This window comes from Chiloscyllium plagiosum, chromosome 5 (genome assembly GCF_004010195.1).
Source record: "Chiloscyllium plagiosum isolate BGI_BamShark_2017 chromosome 5, ASM401019v2, whole genome shotgun sequence".
Lineage (NCBI taxonomy): Eukaryota > Metazoa > Chordata > Chondrichthyes > Orectolobiformes > Hemiscylliidae > Chiloscyllium > Chiloscyllium plagiosum.
In genome coordinates this window covers 44,422,029-44,445,931 of record NC_057714.1, presented here as the reverse complement: position 1 = coordinate 44,445,931, position 23,903 = coordinate 44,422,029, and the positions used below count along the sequence as shown (strand labels likewise).

General features: G+C 40.5%; 1 protein-coding gene across 3 annotated transcripts in view; it reads left to right on the top strand.

Moving 5' to 3' along the window:
* Positions 1-23,595, top strand: part of hepacam2 (HEPACAM family member 2) — a 112,833-nt gene extending 89,238 nt beyond the window's left edge. For 2 of the 3 annotated variants that reach the window (XM_043689951.1, XM_043689948.1), the window contains 3 exons: positions 10,212-10,288; positions 17,211-17,332; positions 20,297-23,595. In XM_043689951.1, coding sequence (XP_043545886.1) covers positions 10,212-10,288; positions 17,211-17,312 — 179 coding nt within the window. In that variant the 3' untranslated portion in view covers positions 17,313-17,332; positions 20,297-23,595. Of the gene's footprint in view, positions 1-10,211; positions 10,289-17,210; positions 17,344-20,296 lie in introns of all 3 variants that reach the window. The other variant, XM_043689949.1, reaches the window with a different exon arrangement.
* Positions 23,596-23,903: the final 308 nt, after the last annotated feature.

Below are 23,903 nucleotides of genomic sequence, written 5' to 3'. Positions count from 1 at the left end.
TTGCAGTTGTATGAAGGGTTTGATAAATGTTGTTAAAATCATTGTCAAATATTTGTCTTGTCATATGGGTTCATAGACAATGAGAGATAAGTGTTTATTAGCTTGGAGGACACCACTCCACAACATGCATGGATGGGTATATGAAGGGAAGAAAGCAGTCCTGCATGAAGATCCACAGTTGATGTGGATATTAAACCCACTATGGCATTATTATGGTTCAGGTGAACAATCACCAATTGTGTGCTCTCTCTCCCACTGTCCTCATCCCTGCCCCCGATCATGAGGTGATCTTGCTGGAGACAGACTGAGAACCTGTGGAAACGTGTACAAATTACTGAATATACTGGGTCAAATCTGTCTTGCTGGTTTTCAGAGATGGCCTCAGATATTTGTTCCAAATTATTCTGAGTTTGTTCCTCCAAATGAGAATACAGGTATAAAAATGAGCTATGGAAGAGTGAGTGTGGAGTACCGTGGATAGCCATGTGTCAAAGGCAAGAATATCATTAAAGCAATGAACCATAGGCTTGGGTAGTATAGGTTATATTATTATGGATTCATGGATTAAGGAGAGCAGGAACAAATGAGAGACACTTGGGAAAGGAAGTTATCTAGGCTTTATGCTGTCTGTTTCATGGTGATTGTCACAAAATGTGGGATTTTACACCAAAATCAAAGGAAGATATTAAATGAGTCTGCTCTAATAAGGTTGGGTATATCAGCTAAATGGTCAGTTGGTTAGCCAGGTGGTTTGTGATATAGAATAAGGCCAATAGCGGGGGTTTCAATTCCGACAATGGCCGAGGTTACCATGAAGGATTCACCTCAACCTATGGTGACCCTCAAGTTAAGTCATCACCAGTTGTCTCTTTTGAATGAGAGAGCCACCCCATTGTGTGGTATGACTATGGTGATTTTTACCTTTACCTTTAATGATAGACTTCTCTCAGAGGTTACATTTTCCATCATATTATTTCATTACTAAGGGGTCAGTGAGTCTATTTATATTTTAAGTCTGTTATTTAAGGAGCCCAATTAAATATAGAATGGTTTATTTCCTTCCTTCACTTCAAAGCATTGTACATATTTACTTCATAAAGTGCATTTTCTCCTGTTATTCTATAGCCAGCCATCCTACTCTGTTAATGCAAGTGCCTGAGGCCTATAGCAACCAATCTCCCCTTTCCTTGTAGCAGACTATTAGCAGAGGTAGAATCTTTCCTATAAAGTGAATGAAGCTGACTTCAAGAAATTCATTAAGATGAATAGGTTGGATTAGGAGAAAGTCTGCTACGTTTATGCAGAGCTACTGCTGCAAAAAATATTGTATTTTCTTCTAATGACTACTTTCTCATCATCTTTATCCTTAACCTTTTCTTAGTCTTGGAATTCTGGCCTTTTGTATTGGGTACATTGTAATCTTTTTACTTGTTCCATCTCAGATGAGTTAAAAGTAGGGTGGATGCACAGCATCTGCTTCAATGCCTAGAATGTGACCAGTAGGTTTATTTGAAATCATAAGCTTTTGGAGCATAGCCCCTTCATCAGGTGAAGTGAGGGAGAATCACACAGACACAGAATTTATGGGCAGAGAAATCAAGGGCAGAGAGAGTAAAAGGTCATACAAATGATGTGATTGGAATGGAAAATAATAAGTCTCTGCAGGTGATTAAAAATGTCAGATTGTGCGAGTAAAATGTCAATAGCTGAATAACAAATGAAGGGATGACCTATAATCCAATTAAATGACATAATTACATAACATTAAAAATAAGGTAGTGCTGGAAACAAACCAAATGACTGATAAAGCATGATAGCTTTAAGAGTCGCATGCCAAGCATCTAACTAATGAGTAATCCAAAACTGTACAAACTAATAAAGGTAGAAGGATCGTAAACAATTTATCAAGGTGATGGTGTTAAACCAGGACAGTAAGAAAGATTTTATAGACCCTTGGCATGCAACCTGCCCTCCCATCACCATGTCCTGCATGACTGACTGTGATGTCCCTCACCCTCGTCATGTAACCCCAGCAGTAGCCACAGCTCCCAGTGGCACCTCTGTGTTTCCAGCCCTTTAGTTGGTCAGCAGCTCTTGAGTGGCTTGTGACCATCACCATTAAGGATGGTAGCCTGTTGCTGACAAGATACACTCCAAGTCCTGCTGACCATTACCAGAATGGGTTTTGTGAGATTCCTGCTGTTACTACTAAACCCAGCCTAGTGCTTCTAAATGGACACAAAATTATTTGCTTGCACCTTAAAAGTCCTTGGATATTATTTCTGTTTTAATAAATAAGCTGCATTCATGAAAATAGCAATTCTTCCAGCTGGTTCTAGTTTCAATGTTCTGCTAGACCCTCTTCACCCACTTCACAAAAACGTAACCACATCATGATCATAATAATTTAATGTCACAGTTGAACTAGTAGGTAAGCCAGTCAAGCGAGTTCATGGTCACAGTTCACAGCCACCAATACAGTACAGTCTGCTGCACCCAATACTGTATGTAAATTAGACATAAGTAAATTCAGGATTTTTGGTTCCCAGTATAGTTTGCTCAACATAGCAGCTGGTGGTCCTTTTTCCCCTTTGAATTAACTTTATTTTTTATTCCCAGCCTCTGCATACTCCTAGTGTGAGTCAGTACCGTCATAAAGAACAGATATTTTAAAAAAAAATTTAAGATGCTTGTAACATCATGTCCTTTCTCACAGACCATGTAAGTCAAGCATGAGTTGCTAATCTTCGATTAAATATTTGACTAGGCCTACACCTATTTAACATCTTAATCTTTGATATTTAGCTACAGATCAAGAGTTTATTGCTTTTTGTTTACTGATTGCAACATGTCATTGTATTAAAAACTACTCCATAATTCTGAATTGGGCTTAATTAATCTCCAAATTAAAAGCTGGGAACAATTTCAAACATGCCTTTTCTTTGGCAGATGATGATGGGAAGTACTTTATGATAGCGAGATGGAAATGGTGTACAGGGATATCGGGAATAGGCAGGAGATTGGCATTATGTAATAGAATTGGCATTGACACTATGGGCTAAATGGCCTCCTTTTGCACCATAACAATTAGGTGATTCTGAAATTAAAACATGGACCAGTGGTGCCCACACTTCCCTTAATCATGCTCATTACTTCCACTTCAGACAAAAGCTTCAAATGATGTCACTGGTTCCTCAGGTTACCCTCTGATAGCCGATTTATACGCATTGTTGACTAAGCCAGCTTTTATTGCCCATCACTAATAGCAGTTTCAGTAGGAGCAACTCTTACAGCAGTAGTACCTGCCTTTTCCTCAGCCATACTCATCAAGGCAGAATGGACAGAGATAAAGATCCTGCTCCAATTCAAAGCATGCAGGTCAAGATTTGACTGTCAATATTGGTGAAATTCAGTGCCTCAGAGGTCCAGGCTTTTACACCAGGTTGTTGCTAACATCCATACCTTTGGGAGAAACAAGAGTGTGGTGATTGTAACAAGGTCAGCCAAGTGGACTTCATAAAAAATGAGTTCTGTTTGGGGCTGTTAATCTGGGCCAATCAGGGAGCCCTGGCTGACAGATATAAACAGAAGTGTCAGAGCCCAGGTGTCTCTGGAGAAGGAGCACGTGGTGTCCACCAACATCCTGGAGTTGTTCAGGGAGAGATAGGCGCCGCAGGGAGTACAGTGCATTATTTCCCCCTCTAACTCTATTTTGATTTAATCCCTGCCCTCCCCTTCACTGTTTTGATCACACCACATTGCCCTTTGATGTGAAGGGCAGTGCTTGTCACTGGCCACCCGGGTGTTTCCTATCTTCCTGGTGGTGGAAATTGAATAAAGATTCGTGCACCTTGTGTCTCTCATTGTGTCTCACACCTGCACACACACACCATGGGTGCTGGGGAAAAATAAGCACTACCGCAGTTAGGCAGTAGTGTGGGGGTTAAAAAAAATAAACAGGAAACACAAACAAACAGAAGTGTCAGAGCCCGGGTGTCTCTGGAGAAGGAGCACGTGGTGTCCACCAACACCCTGGAGTTGTTCAGGGAGAGGTGGACGCCGCAGGGAGTGGAGTGCATTATTTCCCCCTCCAACTCTATTTTGATTTAGTCCCTATCCTCCCCTTCACTGTTTGATCACACAGCATTGCACTGCTTGTCACTGGCCACTTGGGTGTTTCCTTTCTTCCTGGTCGTGGAAATTTGAATAAAGACTTGTGCACCTTATGTCTTTCACTGTGTCTCACACCTGCACACACACACACACAACATGGATGCTGGGGGAAAAAAAAACAGGATTGTCAGGTTCCCTTCACTTTGAGAACTGGCTCTGAGGGAGCTGGATCAGTGTTAAGGACTCTCCATGTACACAACATGGGTGCTGGGGAAAAAAAAAACAGGATTGTCAGGTTCCCTTCACTTTGAGAACTGGCTCTGAGGGAGCTGGATCAGTGTTAAGGACTCTCCATGTATAAATAAAGGGTAATTTGATGACGGGATATTGGTCTTTTGGAGTTATTTCAAGGAGTAAGTGAAGTTGCAAGGTGTTCATCTATGGATTGATATTCAAATAAATGCTGGAGGGATGAGGCAGAGGCTTGGGCCCCAGCTGGAGAAGGATAAAGGTCAGTAGTGGCACTAGGGGGAGAGTTAGAGGCACAGAATTGGGGAGGCATGGGGCATGTGCTTCCGGAATGGGGTCTGGACAAGGCCTACTGTGGGGTCATTGGGAGATGAGGCCTGCTTGAGGAGCTGAATGAAGAAGGACCACCTGCTGTGGAAGGTGGGGTTTGTCCTGGGAGCAGAGTGAAGTTGCGCTTGCTTTGGGAGCAGGGATGATCGGGGTGAACAGCAGGAGGAAGGCTGTTGGGGGAGCTGGATTGAGAGGCCTCTACAGAGGCAGCTTTCTTTTTACATGGGAGTGATAGACAGACTAAAGGAAAATTGGGAGGTCGCAGAGGGAGTGGACACAAGAGGGAGCCTGTTGGGAGAGTAGAAAATTAACACAATTTATTCTGCCATGCAGGCTAGTTTATTTTAAGTTTTGTAATGTGTTGTTTCAACAGGCAGCTGCTTCCCTTCACTTTGAAATGATGTCAGTTTGCTTTCTGTTCTTTGCACCACTTAAAGATGTCTTTCATAGGAAACTGAGCTCTTTAATTCAGAATCCTTCCTTTAACAGTTCTGCTGCCTGATCCTATGTTCAATTTTCATTGTCGGGTAACCGTGACTTATGATGTGAATGCTGTGATCCTGTTAAACAGACATGTTAAAAGCCTGTTGAAGATTTCTAGCTGCAAATAATCTTGCTGTTTCTACAGGAGCTATCTTTTAAAATTTTGATCCTTTGACAGATGCCAGAGCAAAATTCCTACTTCGCTCCTTTCTGCCCATTATGCAGTAACAAGATTCAAGAATTGCTTGGATCTGTGGTCACATTTTTGTCTCTGAGTTGGAACGTTATGGATTTAAGTCCCACTCCAGGATTTGAGAGCATTGGAACACAAGAGCAGGATGAAGTTATTCAGCTCTGTGCACTTGCAGTGTCATTCTAGATCATGGCTAATCATCTCGACACCATATCCCCACATTATTCCCTTATGTCTTGATGCCATTAGTGACTAGAAATTTATTGATACTTGTTTTGAACTTACTTCATGACTGAGCTTCCACAGCCCTCCAGACAAGAGAATTCCAAAGCTTTACCATCCTCTGAGTTAAGGAAGTCCTCCTCATGAGAGCCCTAAATGGCTTGCCTTTTATTCTGAGACTGTGTCCCCTGGTTCTAGATATCATAGCTAGGGGAAACATCATTTTGCATTTACTCTGTTTATCTCTTTAAGAATTGACTCCCTGTGCTACACTGTTATAATGATGACTTCTCCTCACATTGCATTTCCTATTGACTGCGTCGTCCAAACTGCACTTGACCTTCTGTGATGGTCATTTGTTTCATACATGAGCCTCTCATTCTGACTGATAAGAATTTATTAGTGCTTCTAATTCACTCTTCCTTTCCCATCAATGCATTTGTACATTCTTCTACCTTTCTGTTCTTCTCCCATTTTCTTACTCCCTTCTGACTACACGCTCTTGTTTCCACTCCCCATCTCTATTTTCTTTTCCCTCCTTGCCGAAAATAAACTTTATTGAATCTGTGGTAGTGGTTCAGGTGCAGGTGTAAAATGGGAGCGCTCAACAAAACAGATTTCTTTGCTGCATGTCTAAACCTTGATATTCATTTTTTATTGTATATACTTACAACCAGAAAACTCCTGTACCACTATTGGATTCTTATAGAATTTAGCCTGTTCAAGCACTTTGCTACATGCCATAATACCCTGAGCATTGGGATTATTCTGGCACACATACAATATATCCACACCACAACTATTTCAATCTTGGCAAAATGTGTGACATTGTTTGAGGGACATCCTGTCTGATTGACTTATTTGAGTTTTTTTGAAAAGGTGACTTAAATATTGTTAAGGATGATGCAGGTGATGTGGTTTACATGGACTTCAGTTAAGGCCTTTGAAAAGGTCTCACATGGAAGGCTGGTCCAAAAGGTAAGGGCCCATGATATCCAAGGCAAGTTTGCAAATTGGATCCAAACTTAGCTTCAATCAGGAGGCAAACGGGAATGGTGGAGAGTTTTTTGGTTATCGAAAGCCAGTGAGCAGCAGTGTGCCACAAGCATTGGTGCTGGAACCCTTGCTGTTTGTTATGTACATTAACAATATAAATGTGAATGTAAGAGGTGGAATGAGTAAATTTGCAAATGGCAAGAAAATTGGTGAGATCGTAGATAGTGAATAAGATGGTTTCAAGTGAGAGTTTGATATTGATCGAATGGTAAATTGGTGATAGATTTTAATACTGTTAAGAGTAAAGTAATACATTTTGGGAGGTCTAAAAAGGAAGGATAGACAAAATGATTGGTAGGTCCCTAGGAAGTTCTGTGGAACAAAGGGACCATGGTGTATTAGTCCAAAGATCCCTGAAATTGTTAGAACAGGTAGACTGGGTGGTGAAGAAGGCATGCAGGATACTTGTCTTCATTAGGCAGGGCATAGAGTATAGGAACAGGGAAGACTTAGAGTCATAGAGATGTACAGCATGGAAGCAGACTTTTCAGTCTAACTCATTCATACTGACAAGATATCCTAACATTTGCGAGGACTTGGCCCATATCCCTCTAAACCAGTCCTATTCATATACCCATCCAGATCCTTTAAAATGCTGTAATTGTATCAGCCTCCACCACTTCCTCTGGCAATTCATTCCATACACGCACCACCCTCATAAAAAGGTTGCCCCTTACATCCCTTTTATATCTTTCCCCTCTCACCATAAACCTATGCCCTCTAGTTCTAGACTCCCCCATCCCAGGGAAAAGAAAATTCTCTATTTATCTTAAACATGCCCCTCATGATTTTATAAACCTCTATAAGGTCACCCCTCCGATGCTCCAGGGAAACAGCCCCACCTATTCAGCCTCTCCCTATAGTTCAAGTCCTCTAACCCTGGCAACATCCTTATAAATCTTTTCTGAACCCTTTCAAGTTTCACAACATCTTTCCAATAGGAAGGAGACCAGAATTGCATGCAATATTCCAAAAGTGGCCTCACCAACGTCCTGTACAGCTGCAACATGACCTCCCAACTCCTGTACTCAATACTCTGACCAATAAAGGAAAGTATACCAAATGCACTTTTCACTATCCTATCTACCTGCAACTCTAATTTCAAGGAGCTATGAACTTGCACTCCAAGGTCTCTTTGTTTCGAAATACTCCCTAGGACCTTACCATTAAGTATATAAGTCATGCTAAGGTTTGCTTTTCCAAAATGCAGCACCTTGCATTTATTTAAAGAAACTCCACCTGCCACTCCTCAGCCCATTGATCCATTTGATCAACATCCCATTGTACTCTGAGGTAACTTTCTTCACTTCCCACTACACCTCCAATTTTGGTGTCATTTGCAAACTTACTAACTATACCTCCTATATTCACATCCAAATCATTTATATAAATGATGTAAAGCAGTGCACCCAGCACCGATCCTTGTGGCACACCACTGGTCACAGGCCTCCAGTCTGAAAAGCAATCTTCCACTACCTCCCTCTGTCTTCTATCTTTGAGCCAGTTCTGTACCCAGATGGCTAGTTCTCCCTATATTCCGTGAGATCTTACCTCGCTAACCAAAGTCCCATGAGGAACCTTATTGAATGTCTTACTGAAGTCCATATAGATCACGTCCACTTCCCACTACACCTCCAATTTTGGTGTCATTTGCAAACTTACTAACTATACCTCCTATATTCACATCCAAATCATTTATATAAATGACAAAACGTAGTGGACCCAGCACCGATTCTTGTGGCACTCCACTGGTCACAGGCCTGCACCACCACCCTCTGTCTTATATCTTCGAGCCAGTTCTGTATCCCAATGGCTAGTTCTTCCTGTATTCCATGAGATCGAACCTTGTTAACCAGTCTCCCATGAGGAATCTTGTCGAACGCCTTAGTGAAGACCATACAGATCACGTCTGCCGCTCTGCCCTCATATGAATATATGAATATGAATTCCCATACACAAAGCCATGCTGACTATCCCTAAACAGTCTTTGCCTTTCCAAATACATGTACATCCTGTCCCTCAGGATTCCCTCCAACAACTTGGCACTACGTTAGCCAACCTCCAGTCTTCCGGCACCTCACCTGTGACTATCAATGACACAAATATCTCAGCAAGGGGCACAGCAATCACTTCCCTAGCTTCCCACAGAGTTCTTGGGGGTGACATGTTGGCTCAGTAGTTAGCACTACTGCCTCACAGCACCAGTAACCCGGGTTCAATTCATGCCTCGGGCAACTGTCTGTGTGGAGTTTGCATATTCTCCCCGTGTCTGCGTGGGTTTCCTCCCAGTGCTCTGGTTTCCTCCCACAGTCCAAAGATGTGCAAGTCAGGTGAATTAGCCATCTAAATTGCCCATTGTGTTAGGTGCATTAGTCAGGAGTAAATATAGTTTAGGGGGGTGGGTTGCTCTTAGGTGGGCCGGTGTGGACTTGTTGGGCCAAATGGCCTGTTTCCACACTGTTGGGATTCTGATCAGGTACTGGGGATTTACCCACTTTGCTGCATTTCAAGACATCCAGCACCACCTCCTCTGTAATATGGACATATTTCAAGATGTCACCAAGTATTTCCCCACATTGGGCTTGGATCGGCGCAACATCGAGGGCCGAAGGACCTGTACTGCGCTGTATTCTTCTATGTTCTATTCTATATTTCCATGCCCTTCTCCACAGTAAACACATGTAATTTTATTAAATATTGCCTCCGCCACAGATGGAATACTATCTGCATTTCTAGTCACCACACTATTGGAAGGGTGTGATTACACTGAGGAGCATTCAGAGGGGATTCGTCAGGATGTTACCTGGGATAGAAAATCTCAAGTATGAGGGGAGATCAAATTATCTGGAATGTGTTCCCAGCATCAGAGGAAGCTGAGGGGGGAATCTGATTGAGATGTACAAAATTATGAAAGACATAGAGAAGGTAAATTGTGAAAATATTTTCCCATGGCAGATGTGTCTAAGACCAATGGACATAAGTTTAAAGTGAGGAGTAAATGGTTTAAAGGGGATTTGAGGAAATCAATTTTCAGTCAGACAGTAACAGAAATATGGAATGTACTGCCTGAGAGGTTGGTGGAGGGGCATACACTTTGGGAACAGTCAGCTATGGACCAAGAACAGGTAAATGGGATTAGAATAGTTTGGTGTTCTTTGGTTTGCAAAGACACGGTGGGCTGAAGGTTCTGTTTTTATGCTGTATGACTCTTATGTGCAATTTGGCAAAACCAAAAATGATAGTGAGCTTTGTGTCTTACTTGGAGGGTTTCAGATTTCCATCAGGTTGGCTCCAGCTGTACTACAGATCCAAATTTTGCAGCCAACTGCTGATTCAAATTGACTATCCATGACAAATACAAAGAGAAGGTGTGACTAACAGTTTGATATTGTCTTACAGATGATTGATTTTTATGCTTTCAAACCATAATGCTATACTTTTGAAACATTACTATTTACAAAAAAAAACACTGTCATGCATGCATGCCCCAGACTTGCAAGTTTGGGATATTGTTCAATAGTTCTGACTTTCCCACTTCAATCAATCATTTCTGTTTTGTTTTCAGAGGAACGAGAACCTCCTGTGGATGATTATGGAATATATGAATTTGTTGCTGTGCCAGAGCCAGCACAGTTTCAACAGGTGCGTGTGTTGGCCTGATCAGCAAAACAGGTTTTACAAGTTTAACATTTGTTTAACACTTAACGAAACCTGTTACATGCACATTTTAAAATTGAACTGCTTTCATTTTGCTGAACAATCCAACTGTAAAAGTAGATATTGCGCTTTTGAGAAACGTTATTATTGTTTGACTGTAGACACCTCACAGCTCTTATCACTCAAGCAGAACCTTGTAGAAATAAGATATTTGGAACCAGAGGAATTGATCGAATTCAGCACAGATCATTGAAAGTGGCAGGTTGGGTGGAAAGAGCAGTTAATAAAGCATAGAGTCATAGAATCATTGAGTCATACAATTTGGAAACAGATTCTTTGGTCCAAACAGTCCACCCCAAACATATTCCCAAGCTAAACAAGTCCACCTGCCTGCATTTGACCCACATCCCTCCAAACCTTTCCTATTTATGAACTTATCTGAATGTCTTTACCTGCATTCACCACTTGTGGCAGTTCATTCTGCACATGAACCACCCTCTGTTTAAAAAATTGCCCCTCATGTGATTGTTAAATATTTCTCCTCTCAGCTTAAAAATATGCCCCTAGTATTGAACTCCACCACCCTAGGGAAAAGACCCATATCATTCACTTTATCTGTGCCCCTCATGATTTTATAAACGTCAATAAGATCACCCATCAACCTACTACACTCCAATGAAAAGAGTCCCAATGTATTTTTATATCTCAAACTTTCCATTCCCAGCACCATCCTGGTGGATCTTTTCCTACCCGCTCCAGTTTAATAATATCTTTCCTATGGCAGGGTAACCAAAACTGCATACAGTACTCCAGAAGAGGTCTCCCCAACATCCTGTATGATGTCAACATGATATCCCAACTCTTGTACTCAAATGAAAACAAAAAGTGCTGGAGACTACAGTGCGTCAGGCAGTATCCATGGAGAGAAAACAAACTAACTTGTCAGCTCGGATGAAGGGTCATCTAGACTCGAAACGTTAGCTTACTCTGTCTCCAGGATGCTGCTTGACTGACTGTGATCTCCAACATTTGTTGCTTTCAGTACAGATTCCAGCATCTGCAGTAATTTGCTCCTGTAGTAAAATGTCTGAGCAATGAAGGCGAGCATGCTAAATACCTTCTCAACCACCCTGACTACCAGTGACATGCATGTCAAAGAATTATGTCTGTGAACCCCTCAGTCTTTGTTCTACTACAGCACCCAGGGTCCAACCATTAATTACATAAGTCCCGTCCTTGTTTGCATTACTGAAATGCAATACTCCACATTTATCCACTCCTTAGCCCATTGACCCAATTGATCAAGATCTTTGTTATCTTAGATAACCTTCCTCACTGTCCACTATACCACCAATTTTATCCCTTGTATTTATTAAAATGGGCATAGGACACACGAGCACATGAACTTCTGTAAGACCTTAGCTGGAGTATCGTTTACAGTTGTGGGTACCACATCCTGGGAAGATGTGAATGCAATGGAGAGAGTGCAGAAGCCATTTACAAGAGTGGTTCCAGGAATGAGAAACTTCAGTTATAAGGATAGATTGAAGAAGTTGGTACTGTGTCCTCAGAGACAAGAAGGCTGAGACAAGATTTAATGGAGATTTTCAAAACCATGGTAGACAGGGAGGAGCTGTTCCCGCCCATCAAAGAAAAAGTGAACAAAAGGCATTATTTTAAAGTGATGTGCAAAAGAAGCAAGAGTGATGTGAGAAAAACCTTTTCACATAGCAAGTAGTTAGGGTTTGGAATGCACTGCCTGCAAATCGGATGGAGGCAGGTTCAGTTGAGACATCGGATGATTATTTGGATGGAAATGGTTTGCAGAACTCTGGGAAAGGACAGGAGATTGGCACTGAGTAGTCGAACTAGTGCAGGCACGATGGGCTGAATGGCTTGCTGTACTGAGTTAAGGTATCAGGGTAGACATGATATTAAGAGGTACTTATGGTTTGATTATACAAGTTATGTACATCATTTGAGAAATATTGTCCTGGAAAGAACACATGGTTTTACCCCATTGACTTCATTTCTGTGAGTGCATGCACCTTTGAAATCAGTTCCCCTGCCATTTCTTTGTTCCCAGTACTACTTCATTTCTCATGGTCCAACGTCCACTCTTGCCTCTCTCTTATCTTTTAGACATCAAAAACAACTTCCTACCTTATTTTATATTACTCGCTAGCTTGCCTTCACATTTCATCTTCTCTGTTATTGCTTTTTTAGTTGTCATCTGATGGTTTTTAAAGGCCTCCCAATCCTCTGGTTTCCCATTAATCTTCACCATAGTGTATGCTATTTATTTTGCTTTTATACTGTTTCTGATTTCCTTTGTCAGCCATGGCTGCCTCGACCTCCCCTCAGTGTTTTTGAAGGTCATGGTCAAAGAACTATCCCCTAGTTACCCATGCATTGCAAATAAAGAACTTCACTAACTGCAAACCAGTTTAAAAACAAATCAGGACAAAATAACTTCAAACAACCTAAAAAACCAAGAATCTCAAAAAAGTACCTGTTTAACTATCAGTGGCAGTGGCAGTGGTAACTTCCACTGCAATGGCTGCAAATGTTAAGTATCCACTCTCCACAAACAAATCTGTGACTTTTATTCCTTTGGCGTGTGTGTGCGTGCATGTGTGTGTGTAAAGAAAATAATAGAGAGGAATTTTGATTTCACTCCACATCATTAGCATTTAGTTTAAATGCCCAAATGAGAGATTGTCCCTGCAGTGGTGATGACATGAAAATAGTGTTAACCTGGAAAGCGATAGAGACTTGAAACACAATTTTCAATTTGAACTTGAGGTCCCTATACTCTGATCTCAGTCTGATGTGATGTCACCAAGGCATGCTGTGAGGTGGCATCTTGACTCAGTGGTTAGCACTGCTGCTGCACAGTGTTCAGGATCCTGCTTCAATTCTACCCTCAGCTGACTGTTTGTGTGGAGTTTGCATGTTCTCCCTGTGCTAGCATATGTTTCTTTCAGGTGCTTCTGTTTTTTCCAATAGTCCAAAAATTGGACCTTTCTTTAGCACAATGATGTGCAGGCTAGGTGAGTTGGCAATGCTAAATTGCCCACAGTATCCAGGAATATTCAAGCTAGGTTGATTAGCCATGGGAAATGCAGGATTACAGGGATAGGGTAGGGTTGTGGGTTGGGGTGAGATGCTCTTCAGAGGGTCAGTATGGACTTGATGGGATGAATCATCTGCTTCCACACTGTGATTCTACAGCACAATCTACGTAGGATTGGCAACAATTACGCTGTGATACCTGTACTTATGTTTTACATGATGATTAGCTATGGGTTACATTGTGCTGAAGAATGCAACAAACAACACCCAATATATGTCATTGATAGAGGGCTTATGCCCAAAACATCGGCTCTCCTGCTCTTTGAATGCTGCCTGACCTGCTGAGCTTTTCCCGCCACACTTTTCTACATATGTCATTGCAGTCACAGGCATTTGTTTACCTCAGCAAAAATCAAGCAGTTCAGATGTACTGTAACACACATCTGTCAACGTGTCACACTGCTAAAGGACAGGACTCAGTAAGCTGGAAACCACAAGTTTTATACTGTGAGGTCGCATGTCACAATGTGGTGATGACATCATTAACATGTTCCTTAAAGGTACAGGGCACATCTGCAAGATGGAACAACCCACAACACGCCTGGCAAAGACACCCTACATCCATCTCTGAATTCTTGAGGCTGAGAATTTTGCCCTAAAAATCTATAAAAGCTTTGTAATTGGGAAGAAATGTGAGCCCTGCCACATGGCAGGAATAATCATCTGACAATGACTTGTAGGACTGTCCAATTAATAAACACTTGCCTTCCAAATGAAGATGATGAGTGGACCCGAATGCTGAGAGGCCAAGTGGAAGACAGCAATGACATATTGGTAATCACACCACCAAGGTGGAATCAGCAGGGAGAGGTGCCTCAAGATTGCTATTAAATTTTCATTAACAGCTCTCTCGTCATCACTGTGAAAGGCCAAACCACCAGTGTGATGAAGCATGCCTTCTGTTTTCTTGCCACTTGAACATTCATTTTATTTCATTGTCTTGATTTGTCCACAATATGGAACCCACCTGCTTCCTGGAAAGTTCCAGTCGAACATTGTTCATTGTCAGTTCTAGCATACCCAAACATAGCTTGGGATGGTAATGGTATGGGTAAACCAGCATTCTGACTGCATTTTGTGGGATGTGGGCATTGCTGGCTGGGCCAGCATTTATTGCCCTCCCAATCGCCCTTGAAAAGGTGATGGTAAGCTGCTTTCTTGAACCGTTGCAGTCCACCTGCTGTCAGGTGTGAAGAGACCCTTTCAACCTAATTATCAGGAAGGTTCCTGTCATGTTTGTTATTGAAAAGGGGTCTGACGTTTTACAGGAAATCCTAGGTCTTTAATCTTACCTCTATAATACTTAGAAAGAATTGCCCCCTCGAGCACAAAAATGTATTTTTCTCTTTGTTTTACACCAGACATGGGTAGAATATAAAAGAATGTCTTGAGGGTGGGAAATTGGAAAAGTGACCTGTTAGTTTAACATCTGGCAATGCCACTACATAGCAGGAGTGTTAGGTTGATTTATCCTGTATCTCCCCTCATATTTCTTCATATTTTGCCAGTATATTAACATATTAGCATTGCACCACAAAAGTAACTTCTTTAGTAAATTGTTTAGTATCTACCCATTTTTTAGTATTGATAACTAGATTGAATCCATCATACATTTTTTTCCGTTTGGAAAAACTGTAGGGATAAATATCAACTTTGGAATTAGCACAAAGTTAAATTATTATAACCTTCAAAGTCCCTTTTAAGAATAGATACCTAACTATATAAAATAAATGTTTATATTATATAAATTATTTTTTTATTATCAATTCATTTTGTGGGATGTGGGTGTTGCTGACTGGGACTGCATTTATTGCCCATTCCTAGTTGTAATTGAAAAGGGTCTGAAATTTTATTATCTCCTGCACCTCCCCATCTCTCTCTTGGAAGTCAGGGTGGAAAGGTATGGCTGGGAAGTGTAATATTGGGTGGGACTGTAGGACAGGTACAACACCCATCACCTACCTGCCTCTGCTGTGTTTTATCTTTGGTGGAATAGATAATGGGTAACCTGTACTTGAAGGTCAACTGAGATCATTGGGCAACCAATTAATGGTTAGTTAAGGGCTTCTTCCTGCCAGTACTGGTATTGTACCAGTACTCGCAAATGAAGATGCTGTGTGGTGACGAGATAAACATTGGTATCCGACCTGCAGGCTCAGCGAAAGGGCAACCCTCCTATTTAGGATGATTTATCCAGTAAAGGATCCCCAGTGGAAAGGCTACCATTATTGAGACATCTGGACTCCTGACCACTGCACTCCCCCAAGCTACTCCCCCACTTCAGGTTGACTTTGGAGAAATGTCAGCCATCTGATTGGTCAGCAGCGCTCGGAGGTGGGTCTTAGTCTCAGAAGGGATCGGAAGCCATGGTCTCACGTAATTAACTAACAGACTATGAGAAGATCTGTTTACAGCTTTGTAGGCCAGCAGAGACAGGCTCGGCCCTGACTTTTTAGTTGGTGGGGCCGCAGCTACGACATAAGAATCAGCCCTGTTTGTCTACACTTATCACACTGTAATCATAATCTCCCCAGGATAGCATTAAAATTTAATCATATGGGCTGAATATATAATTTATAAATAGTGACTAAATTACACCTGGGTTTTTTGGTTCAAGTACCTTTTTGTTTCCAATCTTGCTTCAGTTGAAGATAGCACTTCATCTGGGCTTATGTGCGCATCAATTTGTGATTGAAAATGTCACACTGCTGCTGGTAGAACTTTAGATTAGATGTGATTAGATTCATTACAGTGTGGAAACAGGCCCTTCGGCCCAACAAGTCCACACCGACCCGCCGAAGCGCAACCCACCCATACCCCTACATTTACCCCTTTACCTAACACTACGGGCAATTTAGCATGGCCAATTCACCTGACCTGCACATCTTTGGACTGTGGGAGGAAACTGGAGCACCCGGTGGAAACCCACGCAGACACGGGGAGAATGTGCAAACTCCACACAGTCAGTCGCCTGAGTCAGGAATTGAACCCGGGTCTCTGGTGCTGTGAGGCAGCAGTGCTAACCATTGTGCCACCGTGCCACCTATTCCTCTGAGTTTGACAAAAAACATTTACATCAGAGATATCGGGGAGAGAGGTTTAGCCGAGCCTTGCCTTGAGAACATTCATTGTTGGTACTGCGATATCAAAGGGTTGCCTATTATACTGCCAAAAACCCATCATCTCGGTTGTCAAAAACAGTTTAAATAGATTATACTCTCCCATCATGCTGATTTATGTAATATTTTACATTATTTCATTAATGTGGCTACTTCCTTTGACAGACAAACAATAAATGCTTACTGATACAGTCAGCATAATGCTGTTGCTTTTGGTTTGACATAATAAACATGCCAAACAATATGGACACTGTATTGCTTCTACCCTGTAAACAGACAGTTTACAAACTTGGCATTACACCAGTACTGAAATTTATATACCACATTCCACATTTCTTCAGTTGTGGTAGGCCTGCTGTGATAATGTGCCTTTTATTTTTCCTCCCCAACCTACTTTAACAGTACAACACCTATCACATATCTATCTTCCTTCAAATCTGAATAAGAGTTATTTTCAACGAGATACATTAACTCTGCTTGTTTTTCAACAGATGTTGCCAGACCTGCTATTTTTAAAACATGGAAGTTGTCTTTTTAGATTTTACTGCAACTAATCTAAATCACATGTGGTTTACTGTTACACTTTTCTATAGTATGTGGGAATTTTAATACAACATAAGATAAATGTGTTTTGCTTATTTAATATATTCTAGGTTCGGCCGGAAAAATTGAAAACAGTGTATGACATTATTCGAGAGCCAAATGCTCACACTACTGTTTATGAAGTAATTTGTCATTCACCAAAAACATCCTGATGCTTTATCGATCACAACAGGTAGAAATTTGGTAATTATATTATGTTGAACATCCTTATTTCCAAAAATGTTCAGCAGAGATTGAATGACCTATTCAGCTGGATTGTTGAGATGTGAGTGTTATTTCTGATGCCTGAAAACTTTTTTTGCGGCTACATCTCAGCTTCAGTTGTGTGCGAATGGATGGCAAAAACTGGCTTGAGTTAAAATCAGTTTCCTTACAGGTGGTATGAGCTATCTAGGTATATTCCTTCTCCAAAGAAACCAGTTTGATAACGCATGCACTGAGTACAAGAGATGGGTGAGGGTGGATTAAAGACTGGCTAAGGTTAAGGGCATCATGATAAATGTAGGAAATCTGGCATAGTGCTGCATGATGTAATGCTAAATCTCGCATACCAACTACAATGGAAGCACTCTTGTCCACTTATACCCAGATGTGAAAAGCAATAAAACTGGCAAATACAACATATTAGTCCCATTCATCTTGTATACTTCGAAATGAAGGTCCAGTATGACCAGCATGCTCATTGTATCACCAGTAATGGATGTTTCCTGTGGTAGTCCAATATCTTGATTTGGAGAAGCAAGATTGCTTGTATTATTATGCTCTATAATTGTTCATCCTACCCTGGCAAAAGACAGCCCTGTTTCCCTGCTTTGTGACCACCATTTAGAAGGAGACAAATTGTTTTTCCTGAGCAAAGGCTGCTCTTGCTGGATACAGAGGTGAATCACAAATTAACTGGTGTTACTAATGTCACCTGCTCGAGCTAGAATAATCCTGACATTTAGAAGTCCAAAGATGCAGTCACCTTCAAAGTCACAGACACCAATGTATGTGACCTATTCAAGATTGCAGTTGGTGATGTAATAAGTGACACAGCTCTGGTGTGTACAGCTGCTTGACTAACAGGAGTTAGTTTGTGGTTTACAGAGATCGTCTGTGACATTCCCTCCTTTGCTATTTTCTCCCAGCAGATGCTAGCTTTCCGATCTTCCACTTCTGGGATCTTCAGCAATGAACGCAGCCTGAAAAAACATGGTCATTGTCAGAGGACTTTTTTGTGGTCAACTGCAGTTACCAACACTAACAGAACCAGGTCAAAAATAGAAATTCAAAGGCATTTTGCAAAAATTACTGCACATATTGGAAATTTGAAATAAAATAAGACAATATTGGAAATCTTTGGCAGTAGGCAACATCCAGGGAGAGAGAACATCAAAACATTTCCAGTCTGGGTGGGTCTAGTTTCCAGGGAGGCATGCTGCTCATCCCCACTGGAAGGAGGGTCAACCCCATCATTTAAGAAGCCAGCCTCACAGCAATGACATCCAGAGGGCAACATAAACAGGCTGGTGTCAGATCGCCTCCCCACAAAGGACTGAAGACCCGCTCTCGAGAGCTGGTGGCTAGAGCTCGTAATGAACACAGACAGGGCTGTGGGCATCTATAGGAAGAAAAGCAATGAGGACCAGAATGAGATAAGTTCTGGTTTTTTAAGCTGGGAAGGGGTTGGAAAATCTCAGGAAGGGAGAGATTTGTAGGGGATCTGATTGTGTTTTGGAGGCCATGTAGAAAGAAACAAAGGGACGAGAACATCTTGAGGATGGTCTCCCTTATGTGCACAGGGCCCCTCTGGATCGATACACCATTTTCTTTATCACCATTTCAAAACAGTTGTTTTTAAGAATGGGCTTTGTTTTCTGGTCTACTTGCGACTGCCCATGGTTATATGAGAGTGGAGGTGGACTGAGGCCTTTAATCGGCACTCAATTTCTCAGTCAAGGGCCTTAATATTCCTCAAGCAGGCAATCTACTGGGTGTCTTACTCAACCTCTATGTTATGGGGAACAGGTTAGGGGCAAGTGAGGAGAAGCTGGACTAGACTTTCAACTAATTTTGCATTCTTGCCATGACCAAGGCCCAAGTGAAAACACACAAGCGGAGGCCATAAAATCCAGCCAGCTAAATCTGATTTTCATTCATAGATTATGCCAGAACTGCAGAGTATTGCCAGTATTTCCTGTCTTTCTCTTTATTTCAAAAATATAAATAGGCTTACCAGCAGTCATAAATGACTAATTGGCCATTTCATTGGGCAGGCATCAATTTTGATTGGGCAGGCATCAATTTTGATTGGGCCATCTCTCAGAAGGGGCAGGGAGTTAATTTCTGCATTTTAAATGCCAGCACTGAACATAGACCCGTGACACCATTTATAAGAGATCAGTTCAACGTTTGAAAAAGTTGGGAACTTGGGCAGGCCTTTTGACAGCCTGCTCAGGGGCCATCTTCCCTTAGTTCCTCATTGGATCTGCTGATTGAGATGGTAGACTAACCTCTGGCATGGACTGGGTTTTTCTAAGGGGCAAATCCCAATTTGCAGCAACCCGGTTATGGAAGCAGTTTCTGAATGCGGGATCAGAATGCAGAATCATTCCCACCTTTTAATTTTCACCTCCAGTGACAAAATCCACCCACACGTTTTACTTAATCAATCTCAAACAATATTACAAAATCGCAATCTCCATGAGGCAGTTCATTACAGATTCATTACAAGTGGTTGAATCTAGATCCTAAAAATTGACCTTTTCTGCTATTTTAAATAAAGCCTGGTTTATCCTTGCCTATATTTACTGGGGCTCACAGGACAGGGCTTGCAATAGTTTTGTCAATGTTCAACTGTAATAAAAGGAACAAAACCCATTCATTTGAATGATGCACTGGTAGAGTAACTATTCCTCTTTTACAAAGCTAAGTATGTTTACAATTCAATCTATCTTGGGATCTAAAAAATGACCGAAATCAGACATGGCATGTTGATTTTTCAAAGTATATTTCTAATATAAGATTTATATTTCCCAAGTATTCACATGCAGAAGCTAATGTATTGTGTGTGTACAGTAAATATGGCAGGCAAACTGTTGTGAACACATGGATTTCAAAGTACAGTAAACTTGGATTTTCTCTTTTTTACCAGTTGGATGCTGCATTTTGTCAGATGCAAGAAGATTGAGACAGTCATGCAATGTCCGTTTGTTTTGCAACAAACATTAATGACAGACAAGGTCAGACATCAAAAAATGGAACATTTTACATTCCAGTAATTTGGCCAATCAAAGAGAAGCATTTTCTCCCAAGAAACAAAAAACAACTAGTGATGCAGTTTGCAATTATTTATCTACATACTTCAATCAATGTCACGTGCTAATGTTTCTGCAGAAAATGTAATATGAAATCAAGAATATGTTTAATGACTATAATTCATTTTAAGCATTATGCAATCATTGTCTTTACTCATAAATTGTCTCTAACATCCTGTGTAAGCATTGGTTTACATTTTCTATGAGACTTTAATTATATAATGATGTGCAGAACATATTAATAGATAAAGGACTTTTAAAAAGGATAAATCTCAGTCCTTCCCAATCCTGAGAGGATGGAAGTCTTCCCTTTTGCCTAGCTGAAACTGTCTATAGAATAATGATATTTTCTTCCAGACTACCAGACATTGAATTGTAAACCACTTAATTAAATTGTCTCTATTTTTTGTACTGTTTCCCATGACATGCACATTTGTCTGAATAAGAGAAGTCATGTAAAAATGGGTGTGTGAATGAACAACAATTTTAAATTCAAAGGAGTGAAGGTCTCTTAACTAAAACTGGCTTTTGATATTTCAGAAACTTGCAAATATAACTGTTTTCTTTTTGTGAAATTCTTCTACCTTTTAAGAATCAAGATACAGCTGAATTTGTGTAACATTGTATGATTCTTGCCAAAATGTTACAATAGCAGCTATAAATATTCAAATGTTTCAGGCTTTTGCATGGCCAACTATTTATAATAGTTGCTGAAGAAATGTTGGATAGACCCTTTGGGAGCAGTTATCACATCAAAGTCCATATCAGTAAGTCGTCCTTGACACTTGCAAAGATATGAGGGGGTGCATTTGATCAACCATGGTATTTCCAAGAAGGACTTTGTGAAAATGTCTCAGTTTTAGAGTATTTAGCCCATAGGATTTAGGTAAGATTATTTTTGAAATGTTTTGTGAAAAATAAAAAGTGCCTTATTGGATATCTGAAAATAGTACATCTGAAAATGGGTTAGACTGAATTGGCAAGACCTAATGATTAGCATGTAATTTGTATGTGAATAGTACTTATACTATATCATCATTGCCCTTTTGAAAATCTGTTCTTATCTGAAAATACATGATGAAAAAAATCAAATATCCCTAGTGGTGGTTGTGATCATTTTATTAGAAATAAAACAGATTGAACTTCCATTGACCAACAAAGTAACAAATTGGATACATTGGCACAAGAAAAGATTAAATGAGCAAATATATTTCTGACTGAGGAAATAGGGAACATTTCTTTAGAGAAGAGATGATTTCATGATTGGATGGGAAGCAGAGTTGAGCACTGAATAAAATGTCCAAGAGCTTTGCAGTAGGTATATGACTGTTCTTTACTTAAATGACAACTTAGATTCAGAAACTCAATTCAAAGGAAGTAAAAATGAGATGAATGGAGAGAAAAGAAATAAAAGCCACAGAAGTCAAACTGAGACCTAGAAAACAACAATAGCAAGTTATGTTTGTGCTGTGACTTTTAAACAATAAAATGACCCAAGGCCCTTTCACAGTAGCATTAGAAACAGAATATAGCACAAAGCTAGCAATTAAGTCAGATGGCCAACAGCTTTGTAAAACGTTAGATTTTAAGGAGTGGCTTTAAAGGAGAAAAGCAAAGCAGAGAAGTGCACAGAAGGAGGGAGTTCAGTAAAATCTGTCACTTAAAAGAACTGTTGATGAGATTTAGTGCAGATGTATTGAAGTGTAATATACTGCATATTGAAGAAAAAAACAGGCAATGTTGAATATTTCATGAATGGTATAGAGCTACTTAAATGTGACATTGTAAAGATTCTGAGATGTTCATGGACTATATAATTGACTTTCCGAGTGACTGGAATACCAATCAACATTGTGAGTAAAATTGTTAAAACTATACCGTTAAATCAATATGGTGATGACTCTACAACCTGTTGTTTCCAACAGAAAACGACACTTTGGAAGGAGTTAATTCTGGAAATTGGGAGGAAGATGTTCCAAGTCTGAGGATATTACTAATGAAGCTGTATATTAGTAGTGAAGCTGTCTCTCTATGCTGTGGTCAGACAACTAGCTGCAGATTCCAAGGAGTGGCAGTTTCACACGGATTGCCACTCTAGCCCTTAATGTTGTGAAGGAAGGAGGGAGCTCTGTGTCCCTGAGAGGAAGTTCCAATTGGGCTCTTTCAGAAATGCAGAGCTATACCTTCATTCTAACACTTATTTTTAGTGCAGAACGTTTGAAGGATTGCAAACCATGTCCCCCCCTTCACAGCCACTTTGGTAGCTGCTGTCACAGTCAGTAAATACATAAGGCAAGTGTGACATTAGAGTGCTGGGAGGATAGGGTGCCAGGTAGGTAGGGGCATAGTGCCTGGATCAAAAGCCAATTGATAGTGGATGAGAGGGAATCAGGTTGGCTGCTTTGAAGTCTGCTACAATGGGAACAACTTCCATCTATGCTGGAATAATGACTAGCTGTCTGATCATTAGAAAATCCAGATCAACATTTTTAGTACTGAGTCCCATTTGACCACCAAGAATTCAGAGCAACATTAAACCTACTGAAATGGTCTTTTAAAAAGTTTGAAAGCCTTCCTCAGCTTCAAAAGAGTGAGCTATGAGGGAACAGTATACTCTTGCAAATTGAAGAAGGACAAATAAAGGTATGCTATGGAGGTATTCAAGAGAACTGAAAACAATAATTGTGGAGTATCATTGAAGGTAAACTGCAGCAGAAGGATAAGGGGGACTTGTTCAAAATTCTAAAATATCAATATATGACAAATGTCAGGTCGAATATTTTCACAGAAATAATCACTAAACTGTTTCCAAGAAGCTTAGTGGAGACAAAGACCTTGCAGTTAAATGGTAATGAGCAGGGAACTGTAATTTCATCCTTTTCTGGATGAATATTTGTGGGCTGAATGATTCTCCAGTTTTTATTTGTTCTTGTGAATAGTGTAAAAATTTCAAAGAAGCTAAGCAATTTACATTATTTGCATATACCTTTTATTTGAATCTTAATGTTTGGTAACTAAAAAAGTACAGTATCCTGAAAAACGGATTTGTATTTTTTATATACAGTGGAACCTTGATTATCCAAACAACACGGGCGGGAAGTATTTAGTTCAGATAATTGAATGTTGGGATAATTGAATGCTGGATAACACAGTTTAGCCAAGCATTGGGACCTGGCGATCCAAGATTCAGATAATCGAGGTTCCTCTGTATTGTGGAGCAGGTTGGCTAGAACAGATGGAAAGAGGTAGCAGCTGACTTTGTAACTTTTTAAATAGAAGTATTCATTCATGGGATATGGACATCTCTGGCTGGGGAAATATTCATTGCTTATCTCTAGTTGTCCTTGAGAAGGTGGTGGTGTGTTGACTTCATGAACCATTACAGTTTATTTTAGTGCAGTTACACCCACAATGTTATTAGTGAAGGTGTTCCAGGGTTTTGAC